The 25117-nt window shown below is 41.1% G+C and overlaps 1 protein-coding gene across 2 annotated transcripts in view; it reads right to left on the bottom strand.

The window, feature by feature from the left end:
- E2F7 (E2F transcription factor 7) overlaps positions 1–24083 on the bottom strand; it is a 45968-nt gene extending 21885 nt beyond the window's left edge. For both annotated transcript variants that reach the window (XM_032296312.1, XM_032296303.1), the window contains exons 1-7: positions 23846–24083; positions 23012–23104; positions 13812–14087; positions 8759–8927; positions 4254–4544; positions 2877–3035; positions 1311–1445 (exon numbers count right to left, since the gene is read on the bottom strand). In XM_032296312.1, the coding sequence (XP_032152203.1) occupies positions 1311–1445; positions 2877–3035; positions 4254–4544; positions 8759–8927; positions 13812–14087; positions 23012–23104 (1123 nt within the window). In that variant the 5' untranslated portion in view covers positions 23846–24083. The remainder of the gene's footprint in view (positions 1–1310; positions 1446–2876; positions 3036–4253; positions 4545–8758; positions 8928–13811; positions 14088–23011; positions 23105–23845) is intronic.
- Positions 24084–25117: the final 1034 nt, after the last annotated feature.

Below are 25117 nucleotides of genomic sequence, written 5' to 3' on the forward strand. Positions count from 1 at the left end.
CCAGTACCACTCCATCTAGCGTGTAATTGCTCTCCTAACTTTCAAATGTATGCTAATTATATGCCTAATTATACAAGCTCATTAACTAAAGTGAGTAAGGCACTGTTCTGGATACTATGGGGTAATCAAGGATGAATAAAGATGATGTCTGGTCTCAAATGTGTAGGGCAGGGATGACACCACCATATCAACCTCACCCACCACAAACAGCACAATACTCAATTGCAAGCATTCAGATGAGACACTCCGCTCTGGGCTATCAGGGAAAACTTCACGGAGGAGTTGACATTTGAGCCAGATCTTGAAGGTTGGGAATATTTTCTGGTTAAAAAGAAGAGGGCTTCACAGGTGAAAAGAAGAGGAGAAACCAGAGGCAGAAAGCAGAAAATGGCAAAGTGGTATGCTTTATGCAGGTGGGGACTGTCACTGACATCTTTACTCTCTCAGGTCCCTTAGCATAGTCATGGGCACAGAGTCCACACTCAGCATGTACGCTGGGTTGAATTTGTTATACTTGATTTTAAGTGGTTTCATCTAGATCCTGAGTGAATAATGTGCTACAAGTGAGGTGGAGGGCGGTATATTTATAAGCCTGGGATAAGTGGCTCACATTTATATCATTAACACCAAAATTGGAAAGGTAATTTAAAAATAACTTTAATGGCTTTTTCCCAGGCAGTACAGCTACATGTAAAGTAGCAGTGCAGTTGGATCTAGTCCCTGATTGCTCATGTATTACCCATGAAATAAGTAGAAGATAATATCCTCTTTGACTCCAGTTTTATAAAATTATGATATTTATAACCTTTTAAATAAATTACAGAAAACATGTCCATTACATCCACACTATATTTAGATGCAATCTTACCACATATTAGTTTTGCGATAGTAACTGATGTGATTTTTACTCATAATTTTTATATTATGTGGAATTCCGAAGAAAAACCACGTTTTATTGTGCTAATGTAGAAACAACAGGAGCTCAAATGAGGTGTCATTTTAAATTCTTGGTCCCAAACTTTCAGGAAAAAGCTTTAGAACAGAATTTAAACAGCAAAAGAGCTGTAATTTAGTAGTTACAGAAACTCCCACGTTATAAACACTCAGTATTTCCTTTCCTACTGTGTGCAGGCAAACCAGCACACCCCATTTGTAGGCTAATGTTAACCATTCCAAGACTGGAGTCACTAGTCTAATTTTGTGTGTGACATGGGAAAAGATCAGTCTCACTGTGTAGTAGATGTGAGACTGGGAAAAGGAACTGAGAATTCTAAATAAAACAGCCTGCTAGCAAAACCACGCCACCTTACCACTTGAGCTGAAGTCCACCGGCCCGATCCACTTGAAGGCTGGTTTACGGCCTCGCTCTTCTGTTACATGCACTTTCTTTATCAGAGCCAAGCTGGTCAGAACATTGGCTATGTCATAGAGGCGTCGTACCTTTGCTTGAAGATATAAAACACGATTATGGTCATGCCTCCTGTGACACCATGACAGGTTTAGTTTATGTGACAGGTAACTTTTCTTAGCTACCATATAAACCTCGGATGGAAAGCAGCAGGTTGGGATGAGATCTGTGGCTCTGTCATAAAATCACCCAGGATTTATGTACCTGCAGTATCTGAAGGCTAAGGGAAGGTCAGTGTGTCCTTCCACTTCCACAACTTCACACCTCTTGCAAGAGGCACCTGGTGACACACAGGGAGCACCGTAATTGCAAAATCACCAAGGGAGGGAATGGGCTGTAATTAAAGGCTTAGTAAATGTAATTCTGACATGGCATGTCAAAAGCATGCCCTAAGTTTCTCCCAGCAGGAGACTGTGGCGCCAGGTACACCAGGCAGGTGGTCTGTGAAAATGACAAGGATTCCCCAGAGCTTCCTGCCAGGCTGCACTCCTGGGCACACAGGATGCTCAAGGTCAACACTACAATGTGTGAAAGATAGGCAGCCCCTCACCTGAAATTGTAGCATTCCAGTCACCCTGTGAGAAGGGGTGGAACGGGCCTCCCCTGAATGTTAAGTGGTTTTGGTAGAAAAACTTAAAAATGTACAAGCTACATGAAATACTCAGAAGGGGTGGTAGCACATTAAGCAGGCAAGATCATGCCCACAAACTATTTTCTATTTAAGAAATTGATTTACAGGTAGGAAACCCATTTGACCTCAGCATTAAGATCAAGCAAAGGAGTTTGAATTATCATCCAGAAATAGTAAGCATTCACCCCAGATGCAGCTTTATCTTTCCCAATCCTGATTTTATCTAGCCATTTCACCCACAGGGTGACTGTAATTTCAGCTGGAAACAAAAAATAGCTAGAGTATGTTGAGCTCATGGTTTCCTGGGGCTTGAACAGGCTACCAGCAGCCCAGGGCATGTGGCTCAGTATTTGAGCTGGACAGAAAAGAAGAATGCACTGGGTGTGATGTTTGGAAACTCTCTCCCTGTCCATGTCCCACCACCCTTACCCTGGCCATTCTTCTGGTTCTTACCTGTAGACAATTTTCATCTCCACCCTTCAGAAGAGTATGCAGGGGGTGGGGAAAAAAGGGGAAAGAAAACTCAGACATTCTGTCTTGGATGCAGCAATACTAAAGAGAAATGCAAAATAATTCATACCCTCCCTGACCGGCGCTCTCAGGATAGTGTTCTGTTTTTCACTGTCCACTGAAACCATCAAGGGAAAGGCACTGACAGGACTTTAAGCTGAATTCTAGTCGGTGACTAACTTACCTCTCACAGCACCAAAACCCTTTGTGAATGTAGGAAAGGAGTATGCATGTCAAAAACAATATATATATCTTGGAAGCAGAAAACATCAACATATGAAATTCCACCCTTTTTGTGTTAGTAAGTGGATGTAGGTGAAGACTTACTTTTAAATTTACTATGGTCCGGGGTATCTTGGCTTTCTTCTATCAGTATTTTGGCAGCCACGTCCAGAGTGACAATCCTGGTTTTGGAGACGAGGAACAGCATGACAAACTTCTGGCTCATAATTCTCAGAGACTTGTCTTTTCTACTGTTCGCTGATGCTACACAAGGAATGAAACAAAAGAATTAAAGCATGATTTTCTACAAGAAAGACTATACTTGCAGCTTGCCAAAATGATCTAGCCCTACCAGCACATGGAAAGATCACCCTTGTCAAAGGCAGAAGCTTACTGGATACACAGCACAGAAGTCAGCTCAGGAAGAAATGAGACAGATTTTCTTGTAGCTCATAAAATCACTCTACAGTAGGCATAAACTCTGAGATGCATATTTTAAACCACTCAATGTTTTATACTTATACTTCCTATAATAGAATCCATGCGGTAGTTTTCCTGAAGCAACTTCTTGGAAAGATTAATGTAGAAGGATAAAAGGATAGGGTAGGAATATAGAATTGTTTTCGGAACATCAACTCTCCTTTCAAAGGCAAGAACTCCATTTTTATTCTCCGCAATGTCTACACTATACCCTAAACATAGTAGATGCCCGCCTCTTCCATTTCTTTTCAGAAATATGTGAATAAATGAGCTATATATAAACAGGAGACAGATTAGATGTGTGCTCCTGTGGATGGCAGGCAAACCATCCCTGACAGATGGCTGTCTTCTCTGGTTATTAAGATAAGTACTGGCTCATGGGGTGGAACTAAAAGGCATGAGGCAGTGAATCTAATGAAAACCAGGTCCACCTTTCTTTCCATTTCTATTTCTTATATTTGCACTTGTACTTTGTCATCTTAGCAACAGAGATGAAGATCACTGGCTAAAACAAGAAGAGGATAAATATGAATTGGGAAGGAAGAACCATGCTGATGTAAATAAAAATTCTGCTCCAAATGGAAGCAGAGGTTGTCTTTCTTATCAACATTTTCTTTGAACAGAGTTCTTTCCTAAGTAGTCTACCCTAGTATATAATTTGATAAAATTCTTTAAAAAGATAACTTTTTCAAAGTAAATCTTACAGTTATACAAAAAGAACCAGCATGGGGCTGCCTGTCTATAAATGGGAGTACTGCTAGTGATCTATTCTCCCAACAGGCCAAACACGAGTGACCTGCCATGAGCCAGGTTTATTTAAATGAGGTCGAGCAGGCAGTCCAGTTGGGGAGCCATCTGCCTCTTTTTCTTCAGTGAAGATAATAAGAGGACATCACCCTCCAGGGTTGTCAACCTGGCACTTCCCATCTGAGCAGTGAATCTTTGCAGAGACCACCACTCGCTCTTTCTCTCCCATTACTCATGAAGTTACAATGGACTCACAGGAGGGATAGTCAGGCTCAGAGAAATCCAGTAACTGTTGTTCCTGCAAATCTGGATCGCCATCTTTTTTACGTTCTCCAAATTTATAATCCATCAGGTCCAGCTCTTTCTGTTGGAGATAGGCCATCTGCTCTTCATATTTCTGCTCTTCTCCTAGTCTCTGGAGGTTCCTCAGGGTTTTTGGCAGGCTGTGCCGTCCATGCCAGCCATACTGATTCTTAGCCACCCGGCTGACCAGATGCAGCGACTCCAGCACATTTACAATGTCGTAGATGCGTCTCCTTTCCACACCTGTTTGAAAAACAGACATCATGCAGACAAACATTTTTGAAGACAAGTTCCTTGAGGGCCTGGACTGTGTCTGTGAACTATTTTGTCTGATCCCCAATATAATGCCCACTGTGTGGATGGTCAAGAGATTCAACCTGCAAGGATGCAAACAACAGAAATTATTTTTCTTTTTACTTCTTGAGATACAACCCTCAAAAATATCTAAGATAAAACATCTATCTAGAAATGGTGATAGTTCCATCTGTCTGACATAAATAGTATAGCAACTGCTCTTTAGAACTGTAAGGCAAACCACACAAACATTTCAGCATGCTGAAATGGGTGAACTGAGCAACACACATAACAGTGTGCCTAATGGACACTTGATGAATGGATGGTTGACTATGACTTGTACTCCTAATTATGCAGACTATAAAATCAACTGTGCCTAAAAACTGACACTTCACTATTGGGCAATACTATCTACCCTTTCATGGAGTTTGAATGATATAAAAAAATTACCTTGATAATGCTCTCAATGGACCAGTAAGAAAAACAGGTGCAAATATTACATTTTCTATTTCGAATTGGAAATGCAGGTGTCAAGGGCTTGAATGCCCTTCTCTTATTACTGAAGGAAGCCAGAGCCGGGGTTGGAACAACATGGGAGTCTCCTTTTGTTCATCATGGCTAGACAATTCTCTGTGTTCGCATTCATCATAACCCAGCACACAGCCCAAAAGTGAAGCACAGAGACTCCAGTACAAGCTGACCATGAGGCTCAGCAGCTCGCTTTCCCAACACTCCCAAGGCAGCTAGGATTATAAGCTGTCCATCAAACCTAGCAAAAATACTTATTATAGTGGTTGAGGGTGTGGGGCTCTGGGGTCAGACTGCCTAAATTTGAATCCCTGATTTATGCCTTACTAGCTGGGTGATCTTGGGAAGTTACTTAACCTTTTTGTGCCTTTGTATTTATCTCATATAATAATGAGGATGAAATGTAAGGGTAAATATAGAGTCTCCAGTAGGTGTTAATTTTAAATAAATACTTTTGTCATGACATTGGTTATACCTAAAATCCCTGCTAGCATAAGAGGTCACAGCAGAAACAGATTTTAAAAATCTCATGTCTGTGACTCATTCTGTTGTGCAACAGGCCCTTGGGCCCATAGCAAAAGCCTCCAGGCATCTTACAGAAAACCAGCCCAGCTACAAAGGTGCTTCTTTCATTTCACTTGCCAGGAGCTGTTATATAATCAGGGCAGACTCTGAATGTAGCTGTTGGCCCTTCAAAAATTTAACATGAGAAATATACCAAATTACAATGAGAACTCCGGAGCTGAAAGGAAGTTCTATCACATGCATAAAGAGGCATTTCACAGTCAATCAGAACATTTCAGCTCATGACCCTGAAAGGCTTGTTACCCTCACAAGCTCAGGCTTCGGTGCCAGATGCCTGTTGGAAGGTGCTGGCAGGAGCAGGCAGCAGCCCCTTGTCCAGAACTGCCTGTTTCTTATTCCAGTCTGTTTTCATATATTAACACATCTTGTTTAGAGCATAACATTCTATAAAACTTCCCATTAGAAATGTCATGTGACTGCAACTGACACCCCAGGGCCAGCCATATGCCCTGCTGTTTTGTTAGTTTATATTTGCTAACAAGCTGTTAAGTCTCCATCTAGTGGCTAGACATCCCAAGAAGGGAAAATAAAAGAAGCTTCTGACCACCTGGAGATTCTCGATGATTCTCAGGAAGCATAGTGGGTATTTAGTAGGTGCTTTTGGTGAAAACCAACATGGCAGCTGCCTGCCTGCAAAATCCCTTACCTCTTTCATCTGAACTGAGTTTAACTGCCCACAGGCTAGTGAACTAGAAAGTTCCATTTCACAGGTCTCAAGACCTGTAGGTTACTTTGGGGGCTTGCTCAGTCAGAATGCTTTTCCCTGGCATTCAATCTTCTTTTTCTTTTATATTGAGGTCATTCTATTAATCCCAATCATAGGATTAGTTATATGGTCAAGGATTTACTAATTTTTGCTAAGCTTCCCTTAGTTGCTGATGGAACTTACTAAGAATTCTCAGCCCAGAAAAATAGTTTCCTAGGCTGTGCTATTAAGTCACTCCCAATTCTCTAAACTGTTACCCATGATATCCAATGTCAAACTACATGGCACCAGAATCAATGTAATTTGAATGCTCTGCACATCCTTAGTTAAATATAGTCTTGTGGCCTCTAACCTGGGATGTAGCACTGAGTTCAGACTCAATCCCAAAAGATATTCATTAGTGAAACAGCTTCCAGCAAGGGACCCCATTTTATGATGTCACAGGAAACAATGGCATGCTTGTTTGGCAGGTCTGGGTGATCAGGAGGCATTGGGAAGCTCTTATAAAAATCCCTGGAGTTCTGCTCCAGGCAGCCATAACATGGGGATGTGTGCAACAATCTAGAGCTATATGAAAGTAGGAGTCCACTTTTCTGTCCTCCCTGGGATGTAACAGAGCCCTGCAACATCTAATCCTTGGTTTTCTGCAGTGACGCCAGTGCAAAACTCCTTAATGGAAGTTGGGTATATAGAGGAAGTAGGCTTCATGAACCCCAATGAGAAGGTTATCAGATGATCTGTCATTTTACCTTCATTACTGTAAGGCTAGTTTCTAGGACCTTGGACCTAAGAGCCTCAACTGGCTCTTCACCATGCCTGCTGGAAGGTGCTGGCAGGAGCAGTCAGCAGTTCCTTGCCCAAAACTTCCTGCTTCTTTATTCCAGTCTGTTTTCATATATTAACACATCTTGTTGAGTGTAACATTCCATACACGTTCCCATTAGAAATGCCATGTGAATGCAACTGATACACCCCAGGGCCAGCAAGGGACCCCATTTTTTGATATTCAGTTGGCTCACTTTCCCTTTCGTGATTAATTGCCCCCAATCCTAGAATACTGTATTACACTTCTAGACTCCAAATCAGCCTCCAAACCATAGCACTCTACTTCCTCTTCCTATCTATAGAGGGGGATAGGGCAGCTAGGGTACTGACATTCTAGTAAGAGCTGATCAGAAACTGTTCCTCATAATAATAAGAGCTCATCATGCCTGCCATTGACTTTGGCATGTTACTGACATTATCCCTAACTTTGCTATGTCTCTGCAAGGTAGGTGCTGTGGTCTCTAAGTTATAGACAAAGAAAAAAAAAAAAGGTTAATTCACCTTGAGCTCTTATAGCCTATAAATTAGAGAGCTGAGCTGGGCTTCAAATCTAGCCATATGTGATCCAAAGCCCAGCCCATCATCTTCCCATCTTAACTCACTGTTTCTTCATCTCATTTTCCAACAACCAAAATCTACTTTGCTTTCAGCTTGAATAATTCAGGTTGATCTTCCTCTATTGGGCACATTTCTCTAGGATATGGAAGAAACAGAACTAAGAAACAAACTAAAAATTATAATCTATCATTTATTTATTTAGCTGATTTCTTCAGAACTTCTTCTTTTTTTGTGTGTATGTAAAACCTTCCTATTTTTAAGGGGGACACCCTGACACCTTCAAGCTCTTGTAATTTCTGCTTATTTAACAAATGTCAACAATTATGTTCATTCTGGAAATAACTGCAATGTCCACTAGGGGTCTCTATTCCGAAGCAGGTGTATACATGCTTCAGCACACACACCCATCTCACATGCACGTGAACACGTGGATTCCTCTTTGTTATAAGGTTTAGTTGTTTGGGTTATGTCCAAATGACCTTTTTCTAGTTTGACCCCACTTGCTGTACTAATCATCGTATGAGACTTTAAACATAATGCTCTTGCTCTCAAATCATGCTTTACAAAGTTGAAATAAAACCAGTTCTGAACTGCTGAAAGTATAACTAAAAATACAAAGCAGGCTATTTCTAAATATTTTTGCATCTGTTTGAAGTAAGATGAACTTAAAATATGAGATACTAATTTGTAATGTAACTCTATTATAAAAAATATTACTCATTATAAAATATTTTTTAAGGTTAAAAAAGACAGCATTCTTGTTGGGTCCTCAGGTCTAAAAGGCTCCCTGAAATTCTTTGTATAATGAGAGAAATTTGATGATGACAAAGGAATCTGTGCCTGTTCCTCTGTCTTCACCCAATTGTAGGGCCCACACTACCTGAAGTCTTCGGCCTGCCCAAGGAAACCAGTTTCCCACAGTAACTGGAGACAGGCCTCCAGGTAATGTGATGATACATACCAAGACTGACAGCAACTTCATCTAGGGAGATGGTAGTTTTCTCAGTTGACAAGGGATAACTTGGATAGCGAGCTAGAAACTTCTGGCACAGGAGTCCTAAACTTTTCTGTTTTCTGCTTGGCCTTTGCTTTTCAAATTCGTCCACAGCACTGTCCCCAACAACATCAAGCTACAGAAGGCAGATAGAAGGGAGGGGGAAGATGTCACAGTTAACATCCTAATGGAGAAATGGCAATGGCCAGTACTGGCAAACTGGGGGGACATCTCAATGCATACCATCCTAGATTCTGGTTAAAATACGTTTCCTAATCTAATTTCTTGAATGTTTTATCTATTGTCTCCTCTGGACCGATGTTTTTTCTCCTTTATAATTTGAGACTGAGTCTATTAGTTAAAAGTTTGACAAATGAAAAATGCAAGTCTTTTACTGGATGCTACAGCCTAGCTACTAGTGCACTCGCTGGGCCTGTGGAATCAGCATCACCAAGAGCTTGTGAGATGTAGAATCTCAGGCATCAGCTATATGAGAATCTGGCTTTTTATAACATTCTAGGTGATTTCTATTGACAGGGAAGTTTCAGATGCATTGGCCTGCCTTCTTCACCAAACTGTTTTATATTTCACAACCCACCAAAGGTTAATGAAAGTGAATGAAGGCAGTCCGATCATATTCTTCCTTATGCTTTATTTGTAAATACATTAAAGTAGCATCCTGTCTCCTCCACCCACATTTGAAAGGGGCTCCATTCAAGCCCCAAGAAAGTAAAAGGCTTTTCAATGAACAGATTCAAAGAGAAAAGTGATATAATTATCTCTATAGATTCAGAAAAAACATTTGATACATTTAACAGTCATTCATGATTTTCAAAAACACCTTTAAAAAACTCGGAATAATAGAGAACTTCAGTGAGGGTATTCATGAAAATACAACGGCAAATGTCTATTTGTAAAACCTTGGAAGTGGTCCCTTAAAGTCAGGAAACAATAAGGATGCCCATTATCACTTTCCCTTCTGCATCAGACTGAAGACCCTAGTCAATGTGTGGGGATAAGAAAAAGAAACTGAGGCACAGGGATTGGAAAGGAATCAGCCACTTTCCTTCTCCAGAAGATATCACTGTTCACACAAAAAAACTCAAAAGAATCTCTGACAAATCATTAAAAATAATAAAAGAATTTAGCAAGGTAGTTGAATACAAGAGAATACATTTTTTTTTTAAATCAGCTGCATTCCTATACAACAGTAACAGCAAAGGAATTGAAAAGGTATCATTTATGAAAGCAACAAGATTGATAAGGATTTTAGGAATAAATCAAGCAAAAATCTAGTTGCATAAAATACGAAAACTTAAGATTTTAAAGAATACTTAAAATTTAGTGAAGTATACTGTCTTCACAAAGACGAAAACTCAGTATCATAAAGAGGTGAATTCGTAGTCTCAAGATTAAATGCAATCTCAATTAAAATCCTATCTAAAATATACACGGAAGAACAAACAGTCCAGAGTAGCCCACACGCTCTGAGGAAAGATTTTGTTTTACCTGCTTCTTACAGTAAGAGTATTAGGGTAGGGATGGACAATGGAACAGGAAGGGTCTAGAAACAGACACACATGTAAATGGAACTTTGACATGAAAGCAGTTGCACTGCCAGCCCAGCTGAGGGGGAGGAGAAAGACCTCCTGAATAAATAGTGCAGGGACAACTGATGGTATGTATAGAAAATCAAAGTTGCCTTCTTGACTCACGCCATCCACAAAAAGCAATTCCAAATGGATCAAGAATTTAAACGGGTAAAGCAAATTTTAAATGAAGAAAATAAAGGAGAATATTTTTCTAACCTTGGAATAGGGAAGAATTTCTTCAGACAAAAAACATTACTCTTAGAAGAAAAAAATGAACTAAATTAAACTTAAGAACTTTTGTCCATCAAGAAATAACATAAAGGGAAAAGACAATTATTAAACTGAAAGAATAGATACATAACTCACATAATTAATAAAGGTTTAGTATCAATATATAATCAACTCCTACAAATCAAAATGACAAGAAAAAACCCCATAAAAACTGGCAAAGAACACAAACAGGCATTTCACAGAAGAGCAAAAAACATGGTGGCCAGTAAACATGTGGAAAGAAGCTTACTCTCATGAATAATCAAAGAAAAGCAAATGAATATCACAAAAAGATTCACATTGTATAGTCATGAGCTTAGCAGAAATTATTAAATTTGACAATTTCAAGTGTCAGAATGGATATGGATGGCTAAATATTTATATATTACTGGAGGGAGGCAAACAGTACTTTGGAAAGCAATTTGGCATTATCTTGTGAACCTCTGCATATCTAATGACCTAGTACTACCAGTAGGTATGTACCCAAAACAGCAGTTCTCAATCTCTTTGCTCTCAGGAGCCCTTTAGGTTCTTAAAAATTACTGAGGACTCCACAGGGCTTTTGTTTATTGGGGTTATCTATTGATAGTTACCATGTTAGAAATGAAAACAGAGACAGTTAAAATGTTTTGTGAGAAAGGGGTATTTCATATATTATTTAGTTTCTGGATTAATAGAAGAGAACTGATATTTGTGCTTGCCTTTTGTAATCAATCTGTTGCAATAGCCATATCATGTACTTCGCAGAAGATGCCAGTGTACACTTGGGAGAGAATGAAAGTTCAAAAATGGCAAAGGTCTTTGCATAATTATGAAAATAGTTTTAACCTCCCCGACTCTCGGAAAGATTGTCTGTAGACTCTGAGGTCCCCAGATCACCCGTTGAGAATCACTGCCCAAGGGAAACTCTTATATATGTACACCAGGAGACATAAATAAGAACGAATATCATAGCATGGTCTGTACTAGCCCTAAACTGCAAACAACCCAAATGGCTGTAAACAGGAGAAGTAAGAAATAAATTGTGGTGTAGTCATGCAGTGGAGTATCATAGAGCAATGAAAGAACTATGGCTACATGCGAAAACACAAATGAACCTAAAGGATGTATGTTGATTGACAAAAGCAAGTCCCCTGACTATAAATACAAATTCAGAAGAATGATTACTCTGTTGGGGGGACAGATGTAAATTAATTACATTTTATCCATTTTTGGGCTGAGAGGTAGATTCATGGTGTTAAAGGTACTGCAAAAGATATGTGTATTTCAGATGATCAAATAGTCTATCAAAAAGTAATAAGGACTAGTTTAAAAAAGGTATTAAAAGTCTGTTTTAACATTGAGTACACAAAGACAGAAATAAGGGAACAACAGACACCAAGGCTTACTTGAGGGTAGAGGGGTGAGAGGAAGGTGACGGCTGAAAAACTACCTGTTGGGTATTGTGCTGATTACCTGGGTGACCAAATTATCTATACACCAAACACTCACTAAATTCAATTTACTCATGTAACAAGCCTGCACATGTACCCATTGAACTTAAAAGAAAAAAAACTACTTAAATTACTTGATTTTGATTGAATACATCAGACATTAAAAGCATCAGTATATAGTAAGTTTTCTGGATACAAGATCAATATACAAAAAAAAAAAAATTGTATTTGCATATACTAGGAACAAACTATTGGAAATTGAAACTAAAATAAAAATACAATTTGCAATAGCATCAAAAAACTTGGAAATCTAGAGATAAATCTGACAAGAGATGTACAATACCTGTACACCAAAAAGTGTGAAACACTGCTGAAAGATATTAAAGCCCTCAATTTCAAAAGAAAGTCTGTTTTAAATCCATTGAAATTGTAGGTATTTACTTTCTAAAGGTGGTGAACACTTCTAGTGACTTATCAGCTAAAATCTCTCTATAAAGCCTGAGTAGAAAGCCAAAATTTTAACTGTTTTAGGGGTGTGTTAAACAACTAGTTCTATCAAAGTTAGATCAACAATGTTACCTTGTGAAAGAGGTCACTAATCATTTCCATTGACTGATTGTCACTTTGCTATATTTTTGTCAAAAAAATTACAAAAAATCTAATATTTATATGCCTTTGACAACAAGAGGCACATTTAATCTTATGTAGTTTTAAACCAGGACAGGTACCACAACCCTCATTTTACAAGTGTGTAAACTGAGGTGCAGAGATTTTCCCCTGTCACCCAGCTAGCAATTTGAACCCAAGGCCTCAGAAACCAGCTCCTTGCGGGTTTCATATCAAATACAAAATGGAAAGGAGGCCAAAGGAAAGCCCAGACTTAAAAAAGGAATTGTGAAATCCCTCTGGCTTCAAGCCTGTAGGAACTACTCTCAAGACTGTATGATTTGTATTTAGTTATGTAAAAGAATCTCAGTACTACCACTGATCTCCCACTGCAATATATACAACAGATTAAAGTCATTTTGTTCGATGAATTTCAAGTTGTAATTCGAGACATCTTTTTTCTCTTCTCTCTTCCCAATTTCTTCATTTTGGCAATTTTTATAGCTTAAAAAAATCCACCAAAAGGAGAAAAATGGCTAAGAATACTGAAATCTGCAAAACTTTTCTTAGCAAGCTTGGGAAAAAGCTTGATGGAAAATGAAAATAACTGACCTTTTATTATTATTCTTATTTTTACAAAGTATGGACATGCTGCTTATTCAACAGCACTGTTTCCCCACAGAACAGGTAATTTAAAGATGTCTTAACTTCAATAAAGCTCCAAACTAACAAACTGGTCATATATAAGAATAATGGAATTTCCTAAACCAAAAATATTTACATTAATATTATCCTTAAAATCTGGGCAAAATTAAAATTCACAGAAGCATTTAAAAAATCCAAATCCCTTCATTAAATAAAAATGATTAAATATCATTACTTTATAATAATTTATCATTTTTAAATGAGCCCTGGTCCAGGGAGTATCATACAGAAAAGAAAGCATTCATTATGAAAAATAAGATAGAATGAGATTTCTGTAATAAAATCAAAAGATATTCGGTTTGACACTGCTTTTGGCTCAATAGGAACTGAAAAATTGAGAGTTCTATGACTTTTTAATAATCAAGTAAAATTTTTTAAGTTCCATAAGATTGCCAAGGAGCACATTCTGTTTACCTGTAGAGAATCTGTAAATACATCATCCTTGTTTTCAATGCGTCGGAATAATCCCTTTTTCTTCTCCCGGTCCCTTATATCTGGGCTGGCAGCACTAATGAGCATCTTCAGGTTAGCTGTGGGTGTCCATGGTTCCGCTTGCTGTCTGTCAACTAGCTTAACTGGAGTAATGGGATTTCTTTCTGGAGTAAATTTTTTTTGCTTCGATAAATCAATTGGTTCATTTTTTATTGGAGTCTTCGGAGCCATCCTTGGTCGATCAACAAATATATTTTCCTATTTTAAAAAAGAGACTTTTAGCAAGAATGAGAAAAGGCAGGTATCAGCTAAGCGTACACTTTGTTCCCACCATTCACTAAGACTTGAAAATACAAATAGGACCATATGTTTAGGGCTGAAAAGTATCAGGATAGGACTAAAGAAAGTTAGAAGTCTTCATGGGAATCAAAGAGTGGCTGCAATGAGAAGTGGATTATAATCTGCTACACATTTTACACCTATCTTTCATGGTATCTCCGTAAGAGAAATCACAACATATCTGTCCCTGTTGCATGTTTGTAACAGATGGGGACTATGAGGGCCAATCTGGGTTGAGTCCATATTGCTTGTAGGTGTCATCTTTTTAAAAACACTACTTACACGTGTGCATTGACTAGTGAAGGGCAAGAATGCTTTTGTAGTTCAATGCACGCCAGTGCTAATATAGCACTTAGTAGCAGGACCAGTTAATGGAAGAGCACCCAACAAAATCCCATATTTTAAGCCAATCTAGGGAGTATGGTGGCAATACTTGTGCCGAGGTTTATTTTTCTTCCTTTTTTTTTTTTTTTTTTTAAATAGATAGGGTCTCACTCTGTTGTCTAGGCGAATACGGTGGTGTGATCATGATTCACTGTAGCCTCAAACTCCTGGGCATATGCAATCCTCTTGCTTTAGCCTCCCAAGTAGCTGAGACCACAGGCACGCACCACTACACCCAAATACTTTATTTTTTGGACATAGGGTCTCACTCTGTCACCCAGGCTGGAGTACGGTGGCATGATCACAGCTTACTGCAGCCTCAAACTCCTGGGCTCAAGTGATCTACCCACCTCAGCCTCCCAAAGTGCTGGGAATTCCAGTGCACACCACCACACCCAGCTAATTTTTTTTTTTTTTTTTTTTTGAGACGGAGTCTTACACTGTTGCCAGGCTGGAAAGCAGTGGTGTGATCTCGACTCAATGCAACCTCCACCTCCTGGGTTCAAGTGATTCTCCTGCCTCAGCCTCCCGAGCACCTGAACTACAGGCACATGCCACCACACCCAGCTAATTTTTGTATTTTTAGTAGAGATGGGGTTTCACCATTTAGCCAGGCAGGTCTCAAACTCTTGACCTTGTGATCTGCCCACCTTGGTTTCCCAAAGTGCTGGGATTACAGGCATGAGCCACTGCGCTCAGCCTTATCTAGCTAATTTTTAAAATTTTGTGTAGAGACAGGGTCTCGCCATGTTGCCCAGGCTGGTCTTGAAATCCTGGCTTCAAGTGATCCCTCTGCTTTAGCCTCCCAAGGTGCTAGAATTACAGGCATGAGCCATCACGCCTGGCCTTTTTAAATTTTTTGTAGAGATGGGGTCTCACTATATTACCAAGGCTCATCTCAAACTCTTGGCTTCAAGTAATCACCCCATATTAGCCTCTCAAAGTGCTGGGATTACAGGCATGAGCCACCACACCTAGACTACTGAAGTTTTTAAGTGTTTAACTCCCAAGCTCCGTTCTTTTTTTTTTTTAATTCTTCGTTTTTCTTTTTTTTTTTTTAAATTTTATTGCATTTTAGGTTTTGGGGTACATGTGAAGAACATGCAAGATTGTTGCATAGGCACACACGTGGCAGTGTGATCTGCTGCCTTCCTCCCCATCACCCACATCTAGTACTTCTCCCCATGCTCTCTCTCCCCAACTCCCCCCCCCACTGTCCCTCCCCTATTTCCCCCGAACAGACCCCAGTGTGTAGTGCTCCCCTCCCTGTGTCCATGTGTTCTCATTGTTCAACACCCGCCTATGAGTGAGAACACGCGGTGTTTGATTTTCCAAGTGCCATTCTTAATTTTTCTGTACCCTGGTGATAGCTTGTGGAATAGCGCCTGTCTTCATACTTTGAGGTAGACTGTCTTAAATAATTCTAAGAAAAGATTAATGATGGGCCCATTGTTAATAAGGACTAAGTATATAGAATCTGCCTTTGGAACTACCAAGTAATTAAAATATATCTTTCCCCTAAAAAAGTTTCAAAAATTCAATATGAGAATTTGACAATTCAATATGAGAATTTGACAATTCAATATTCAAAAACAGAAAGATTCTGCTCTTTTCGTAGTATTCCCTTCCAGTCAACAGTGTCTTACATAATTACAAAGGTAGATGAGTTATCTGTCACTCCTTCCCTGTACACTCTATAGAGCTAATGCATGCTTGGGTTTTGGCTGAGCAGTGGTTTACAGTAAGTGCTTTCCTATAAATAAGCAACATGTGAAGAGGTAAAATATTGGGAGAAACTGGAGTTTGTGTAGACAAGGCAACTCTTGCTCCTTGGATCAGCAGAAGCTGCATGCTAGCTATGGCAACGTTCTGTCCCAGTGTAAGAGGAAGGAGAGGAGTGAGTGGAAGTGGCGGTTTCTCATACGACAGTAAGCACCCAGCCCAGAGTGCTGCATCTACCCACCTCTTTTAACAAGTTCCTGTTAGTGTGCTATTCTGATAAAAGGCTTCTACAGGTGAACTCTCAAGGGAAGTTACTGTTTACTATGCGCCATGCTTTGTTTCATGTATTTTGCATGTATTGACTCCTCACCCAATCCTGTGACATAGGTATTATTATTTTTCCAGTGTATAGATGAAGAAACCGAGGCACAGAGAAGTCAAATAACTTGCCTGAGGTCACCTATGACCTCATTCAGTGTAAAATCATTGGTATGCAAGAAATAGCTGAAGGCAGAACTTTCTGAAATTCTGCATCTAAAAATGAGCATGTGTCTTGGGTACAAACTGGGAGGAAGTCATCTTTTTCACATCTCCAACCAAAGGTACCCAGCAGGCCACTGATCCCCACTAGCACCTAGGGAGAGGCAGCACAGGAAATAGTTATATAAGCAGGATGCAGGGCCGGCTAACCTTCCCTTCCTACTTATCAGCAGAGTGAGTGCGGCAAGTTCCTGTACCTCACTGTACTTTATTTCTTTCAACTGAAAACGAAGTTCATAAAAATACCAATCTCAAGGGTTATTAGATTAGTTCCTGGCATATAGCGAGCGCTCGATAAAACAGCTATTATCTTTTCCCTCTTTCCTATTCTTTATTACCATTCACTCTGGCATTTCGAGCTAAATATACTACAGCACATCATATTGCGATTTAACTTCCTGGATGTGTCTTGTCTCAATAACAAGACTGTGCCCTTGAAAATGTCGAGAAGCAAGTTCCACATGTGTTTTTCTTCACAATTTTTGGCACAATGCCTTGCCCACTGCAGGTGCTCAAAGAACACTGTGCTTTGATGAGTTATTCCAAAAGGTATCCTCATGGTGGAGGGTGTGGTCCAGGCACGCTGGGTGGACAGAGATTTACACGCCTTCTCCATTGCTTCCTATAGACTTATTTTTTCCCTAGCGAGGGAGCAATTGAGAATGAATTATTTCTTCATACACTTTGATATATTTTCACTGAAGTTTACGGAAAACTTAAAGTAAGAGGGGAGTTAGTTAGGTCATGTAGGTTATGATAGTATTACACCTCTACATCAAAAGAAAAAAAATGCCAAACCAATTGTTTTCTAAGGACTCAGGTGGACAGAAAGTCAACTGCAATCTAGTCACATCTTGCTCCATCTGTCTGTCCTGCTATGCTGATGGCGTATAGGGCTGTGGAAAGGGTACTGCAATGGAAACCTGATTTGTGTCCCAGCTGTTTGTATCTTTTTGATCCTGGACAAACTATTCATTCTGTCTGGGGCCAGGCTTCCACATGTATAAAATGAGGAATTTAGACGAAAGTATCTATCTCCAAGGTTTTCTCGCAAGGTTGCCTAGCTGTGGAGTGGATGCTGGGATGAACCCTGATCTCTTCAGATGTGACTCATTCCCCAGCTGCTGGAAGAAATGCCAACAGTCATCCCATAACCAGACTGCTTTGGCTGAAGACGGCTGACTCGTCCAGGGTCACACCACTTCCTCTCCTATACTCACTGGCTGATAGAAGTGGCACAGACATAAAAGCAAGGCCTCCTTGCCTCAACTCTGGACTCCTCTAACGAATACCCTAGAACTCCCCAGAGGGTAACTTCCACTGCGACTGTATCGCAGCTCCACGTATCCCTCTGTCCAATTCCATGCCTTTCCATCCGTTCCCTAGGCATTGATCCCGAGAGCACTTCCTAATAAACCTCCTGCACACTTAACCTCCAGGTAAGATCTGCTTCAGGAAATCTGACCTGCAATACTCTGGAAATCACTCCCTCCATTAGAGTGTCTGGAGAAATGTATCCTGTGAAATGGCCCTCTAGTTTTCATATGTAAATAGAGGTAATATACCTTGGCTTACCTACCATAGAGTTGCTGTGATGATGAGCTCAGAAGGTAAAAGCACTCTGTCATCTGTGACAAATGTTCAATATTATTACTAATAACAACAGCACACTGACTCTAGGTAAACTGGTTTATGCTGCCACAGAAAAGTCTTGGTTGTCTCGGTTCTACTCCTGCTCCTGTGTCAGATACAGCTTTGATCATGTTATCTCAAACAATATTCACAGTAATTGGCCCTTGGCCATATTTCGCCAACTTCCTTTTCAGTTCCCTCTCATGCACATCCCACATTCTGCCCAAACAGTCCCCTTGCTCTTCAAACCTGCCCTTCACTTTATCACAGCTAAGCTGGTGCTCACACCACCACTTCCTCTTTAATGCCACTGGTTTGCCTGTTAATATTTTGACTACTATTTAAGGCTCATTGCAATGACTACATGTTAGAAAGTATCTCCTTCTAGGTATGAACCAAAAACTCTCCTTTCTAGAGTACACCTTCTAGAAGCAATCCACATTTGAGGGTTTCATCCTCGTACCCCCTAGGGTTCCCTCAAACTACCAGTCTGTTCTGATCCACTGCTCTTACTTAGGTCACCTCTCGGTTGCCAGATCAAGTCAGAGGCAAAATATCTTACTTGACCTCACTGCAGCAGTTGAGACAGTTGACTATTCTTTGCTCTATAGAACTCTCAGCCTTTAACTTGTGAGATACCACTGTTTCTCTCCTGGTTCTTCACATACTTCTGACCGTGCCTTCTCAGCCTCCTTCTATTTTCACTCTTACAAACCAAACCACAGGAGTCCACACACAACCCTCTGCCCATCTCTCACTATGTGCCACTCCCATGTATAGGGCTTTAAAATCAACCTATACGCTGACAGTTCCCATTTGTACCTGACTACGACCTTTCAGGAATTCCAAAATCAGGCTACCTATTGCCTTCTGCATATACTTATTTACCTGTAAATCACACAGGTACAAACATATTCCAAACTAAATTCACCTTCTTTCTCAGCCACTCCCAAAAGAGATGAATGACCTTCAAAGAACACCCATGCCCATTAAGTCTGGGCATTGCCCCCAAATAAACCATGCTCATTTCTACTTCTTCACTAGCTCCCCTCCTCTCTATTTGCCTGAGACTTAGTATTCCTTCTAGCTGTAGCTCAAGTGCTAGCTCCTTCACAGAGTTCTCCTAACCTCTTTGCCCCAGACTATTTTCCACTTTTGTTGTCTCCAGCACATTGTAAACAGATAGTAACTTTGGGTAATGAAGTTGGAAACTCCTGCATGTTTTAAAGAAAAGTTTCTCCATAACTGGTAAGAAAATGCATGTATAAGACAGTACCTACAGACTTTAACCAATGGGCAGATGGCCAAGAAAGAAATGCTTTAAATGACCGCTGATCCAGCAGGACACCACTCCAGGTATTCCCCAGAGGGATTCCAAGAAGGAACAACTCAGCACCACTAGCTTCCAGCTACTCTTGATTTCATGAACATTTTCGGAATGCCCATACATCATGCTGTTTCTTCTGCCTAAAATGTCCATCTCGTTCACTTTTGCTTTCTTGTAGGTTGAGCTTTCTCATCCACTAAGGCTTAGCCCAAATCTTCCTTCCTCTGTGAAGCTTTTTAATGCTCTCTGAACTCCCCATGTATTTATTTCCTCCTCCTCTTTCTGCCCAAGTACTTCGTTCCTATTCCTAGTATAGCACTTAACAAATCAACAGGATAGTTTCACATTTGGGCCCCTGAAAGTCTTTCAGGTAACTGAGAGTAAAGCGGACATCATGTTTATCTTTAGGCTATCAGTCTGATTCAAAGCAGTGTGAAGACTATGTGGTTATGGGTGCTTTACAAAAACTCAGTGTGGGGAGTACTATATATTAATTCCCGTTTATGGAAGAAAAAAATGGACTTAGGGAGATTAGGAAACTCATTAAATCACTATATCCCCAGCATCCGGATGAAATATATTTGTTGAAAGACCTTGTAAGTATGTTTGAGGTCACACAGCTAATAAATGGCAAAGAGCAGGAAATCAAACCCAGGATCCCTTGGCTTTTAAACCCCATGTTTTCATCATCCCTAGAAAGCATCCTTCCTTTATTTCACAGCAGCATATCTGTTTACGGTCACATAGCTAATAAATGGCAAAGCAGGAAATCAAACCCAGGATCCCTTGGCTCTTAAACTCCATGTTTTCATAATCCCTAGAAAGCATCCTTCCTTTACTTCACAGCAGCATGAAAAAGAGAGACAGAAGGCCCTCCTAGTAACTATATGGAAGCACTCTGTTCTCATCTCTTGCCTTCTATTTGAGAGGACATAATCCCTACTCAGACATGGTATTCCAAACGTTTTCACTGCTTGTCCAATCTCTTTAAGTCAGTTGAGTTTTCTTCCACACACATTAGACAGTGAAAGCTCGACTGGACACAGCACTTACTGATGCTAGAGGAGAAGGGTCCTTGTCGAAGGCACTTGATAAAGTCATTGACCCAGAAGGAAGAGAAGCAGAGCACTGACTTAGACTTTATATAAATGTACGGATACATATTCTTTCAAGGCTGAACCATCCAAATTAGGAAGGAAAACAAAGACTTGTTCTAAAACTCTCTAAGCCCAAACTCTGAATATACACTTTCGTCTGGGCATTTCCACACTCATGGCTTAGATAATTAAAAAAAAAAGTCCAGTTTTTTTTTCTTCACTTTATCTGTGGTTTCACTTCCAGTGGCCAACAGTGGTCTAAAAATATCAAAAGGAAAATTCCAGAAATAAACAATTCATGAGTTTTAAGTTGTATGCCGTTCTGTGTGATGAACTCTCATGTCATCCTGCTCCGTCCTGCTTGGGATGTGACTCCCCCTCTTTGTCCAGCATATTTGCTCTGTGGATACTACCTGCTCCTTCGTTAGTCACTTAGCAGCCATTGTGTTACTGGCTGACCTTCACGGCATCGCAGTGCTCATGTTTGAGTAACTCTTATTCGACTTCATAATGGCTCCAAAGCACAAGAGGAGTGATGCTGGCATTTGGATATGCCAAAGTGAAGTCATAAAGTGCTTCTTTTAACTGAAAAAGTGAACGTTCTTGACTTAAGGAAAGAAAAAACCATACTCCAAGGTTGCTAAGATCTACTATAAGAATGAATCTCCTATCTGTGAAATTGTGAAGAATGAAAAAGAAATTCATGCTAGTTTTGCTGTCATACCCCCAAACTGCAAAAGTTATAGCCATGATACATAAGTGCTTAGTTAAGATGGAAAAGGCACTAAATTTGGGGGTGGAAACATAAGCAGAGTAAACAAAAATGTGTTCCAACTAATGGCAATCCAGTTCACTGTTATCTGCAGTTTCAGGTACTTGCTGCAGGTCTCAGAACACATTTCCTGGGGATAAGGGGGACTATGTATTTCTTTGCTTAATAAAAATAAATCAAAATGCTGGACCAATGTATACCTACATGGGGGAAGCATACAATTTCACATCTACCCCAAATTAACAATAATCAAGTATTCTTCAAAGGTTCATATGACAGGTGCTTTGCAACTGAGGAGTTTCATTGTTGATGCTAAGCCTAAAAATAAGACCAGGAACTCAGAGAGTTCAATGCCCAAGCTGCTACTCACAGATTTATATTCAAAGTTTCTAAAATTTGGTTTGTTATTTCTATTTGCCTCTGCCTAAAAATGTTCAGATAGCTTAGACATTGTTATGGCCAGTTTACTTTATACTGTTTCTTGAAAACACCACCTTGGTCTTACAAATCACAAGGGGTGCAAAATGGAAGGGAATGGCTCAGTGCAAAACTAGCAATAGTATGGTAACATATTCAGAATATATTGATGTGTTGAGCCTCTTTATCTCCCTGATGGTAGGTATGGGTCTACTCTTTGGTGAATCCAACGGCCTCTAGGAGCTAGTTTATTGGTATGAAAACATTTCACAGCACTTTAATAATCCAGCATTTATAACTACAATGGTCTATCTTCCTGGGAACAGAGGCTTAGCATTCCTACAGAGCATTAGCTACATGACCCTTGACAACTGTATTACAAACTTTGATTGCTATAGCCAGCGTACTTATATAATGGGTTACAACATTACATGTAACCTTGCCTATTTTTCCCACTATATCTGAGAGTAGAATTGCAGCAATAATGGTTTGGATGGTTCCATTTTTTCTTTTCTTTTTTTTTTTTTTTGAGAAGGCGTCTCGCTCTGTCTCCCATGCTGGAGTGCAGTGGCGGGATCTCGGCTAACTGCAACCTCTGCCTCCCGGGCTCAGGCAAGTCTTCTGCCTCAGCCTCCTGAGTAGCTGAGACTACAGGCATCCACCACCACTGGCAGCTAATTTTTGTATTTTTTTTTTAGTAAAGACGGGGTTTCACCACATTGGTTAGGATGGTCTCGAACTCCTGACCTTGCCATCCACCCGCCTCGGCCTCCCAAAGTGCTGGGATTAACTTTGGCCCGATGGCTCTATTTTTAAAAAAGAATGTTTCTACAATGTTCAATATTAACTATTATGTTTAAATACAAATACAAATGGCATGTTGGAACACTTAATTGAATTCTACATCACCATCCTTAATGTATTAGAAAGTAAGGTATTTATGCTTGCTTACCTTTTGTGCATTTTCCCCATCTTCAGTTGCAAAATCTAGTCTGGGCTGCCTGGGGCTGATCAGGTCTTTTAGTGTTAAACAATTTACCTCCATCTGTAATTACATTAGAAAATGATTTTACAATTAGATATTTTTTCCTCCCATAAAAATATCTACATATATTTTTCCTCCCACAAAAATATCTACCTATTTGTTACTTGTTTGTCAATATGAAATTCTCAATTCTCTAAACACATCCTGGGCATTTCCAGGAGTACAGCCACCCTCAACTTTCTAAAACTCACACGAACAAACTCAAACACCTAAAGTGTGCTTGGTAATACTGAAAAGCTGGTAAGGAAAAAAAAGTCTACAAAAATAGTAATTCTTTATGAAAAGCTAGATGGCAAAATAAAGTTACCAAGTCGGAAGGGTGTTGGGCAAATCTGTCAGAAAGTGCAGGGTCTCCCAGGTCAGTTAATTTTGGCGCAAAGAACTGAGAGGAATTCGGCTTTGAGGGGGTTTGAATCGGGGAAGGAAACCCGATCGCTAGACCAAGCCCACTCAGCGCTGAGCGCAGTCCCTCCCCAGGCCTCCATGCAGACCCCCCAAATAAACTCCTCCAATGAAAGCCCCAAATCGTGGGGAAGGGCAAATCCCCTCTACTGCCCGGCCAGAGGGAGAGCTGCAGCCGGCACAGCCTCTGCGCACCGGGTCCCCAGGATCCCCAGGCAGAAACACCTCGAGCCTCCCACAGCCGGGGGAAGGGAGGGGTGGCAGGCTGGCAGCCGGGGCGGGAGGGGTCCCCGTATCCCAATTCCCGCCTTCCTACCAGGGCTGGGGCCGCACGCTTACCCCTGCTCTCCAAGGGAGGCTTCCTGCCTCTGCAGGGACCTTCACGGCCCCACGCCGATGAGGGCAGGTGGTGCGGCAATCAGCAGCCGGGCGGCGGCATCGGGAAGGGAGAGCGAGAGGCGCAGATCCCTGCGCCGAGTGCCCTGGGCTGGCTGGGACCCCGCGGCGTCCGGGCAGCGCCAGCGCTCAGACCCGCGGTTCGCGACTCCAGCCTGGATCCCAGTCCCCGCTAAAACACCTCCTCTGGCGCCTTGAGACCGAATTTGAGAATCCACCAATCAGCGGCGGCCGACGGGGCGGCCCCGGCCAATCGTGCAGCGGCACGGCCCCGGCTCGCCGTCCCTCGGAGTCTTGGCGCTCCGAGCCGCGCTTTTTGCCCTCACCCGCCCAATTGTTGCCGCCTCGGCCCCCTCCCCCTTCCCGGTACCTGGAAACCTCGGGCCGGGGAGCCAATTCCTGCTGGGGACGCGGGCCTGGGCGGCCGCGGGAAACCAAGGTGGGGGCGGCGCGGGGCGGCGGGAGAAGGAAGGGGAGGAGGAGGAGGCTCTTTTGTTATGCATGCAAGACCCGCGCACGTCCCAGCGGCTCGCCGCGCCCGGGGACCGCGGACACAGCCAGGGGAGAGGAAAGCAGATGGGGTTTGGAAAAACAATCTACACCCTCTGGATGCTGCTGCCGCCATCCCCACCCGCCCAAGCAACCTGCGCGGAAGCGGAGTTGTCCGGACTTGCCGGGGCAAACTTTCCAACACCGCACGCTGATGTGACACGTGAACCATGGTTACCGCTCTGCTGCGACCAGATGGCACGCCAGTTAGCCTGGAGACGAGACTGAAAGCCAAACCAGAATTTTTTTTTAACGTGTGTGTGTGTGTGTGTGTGTGTGTGTGTGTGTGTGGCAAATCCGGAAATGTTTTTTGGTGTTCCCTTTTCGCCACATTGCAAATAATTAGGAGGGAAAAAGCTTTATATAAAAAAGTAGTTCTTTGCAGTATGGACTAGCAGTCTGGGAGACAGCATAGAAAATTTCCTCAACACCTCTGATTTGTATTAAATGTTTCACTTCTTTCATCTTACAGTTTCTCTTTTAAAATATGAATATTGGTAGAAATAGACTTTAAAAAATAGACTTTCTTGTTTACAAGTTTTCAATTTACAGAAAAATTGAGATATGACCAAGAATTCCCATATATCCAGCACCCACTTCTACCCACTATTAACATTTTGTGTTAATATAGAATATTTGTTGGAATTAATGAACTAATATTGGGAG

Source organism: Sapajus apella, unplaced genomic scaffold (genome assembly GCF_009761245.1).
Source record: "Sapajus apella isolate SASKATOON/1434 unplaced genomic scaffold, GSC_monkey_1.0 scaffold2, whole genome shotgun sequence".
NCBI lineage: Eukaryota > Metazoa > Chordata > Mammalia > Primates > Cebidae > Sapajus > Sapajus apella.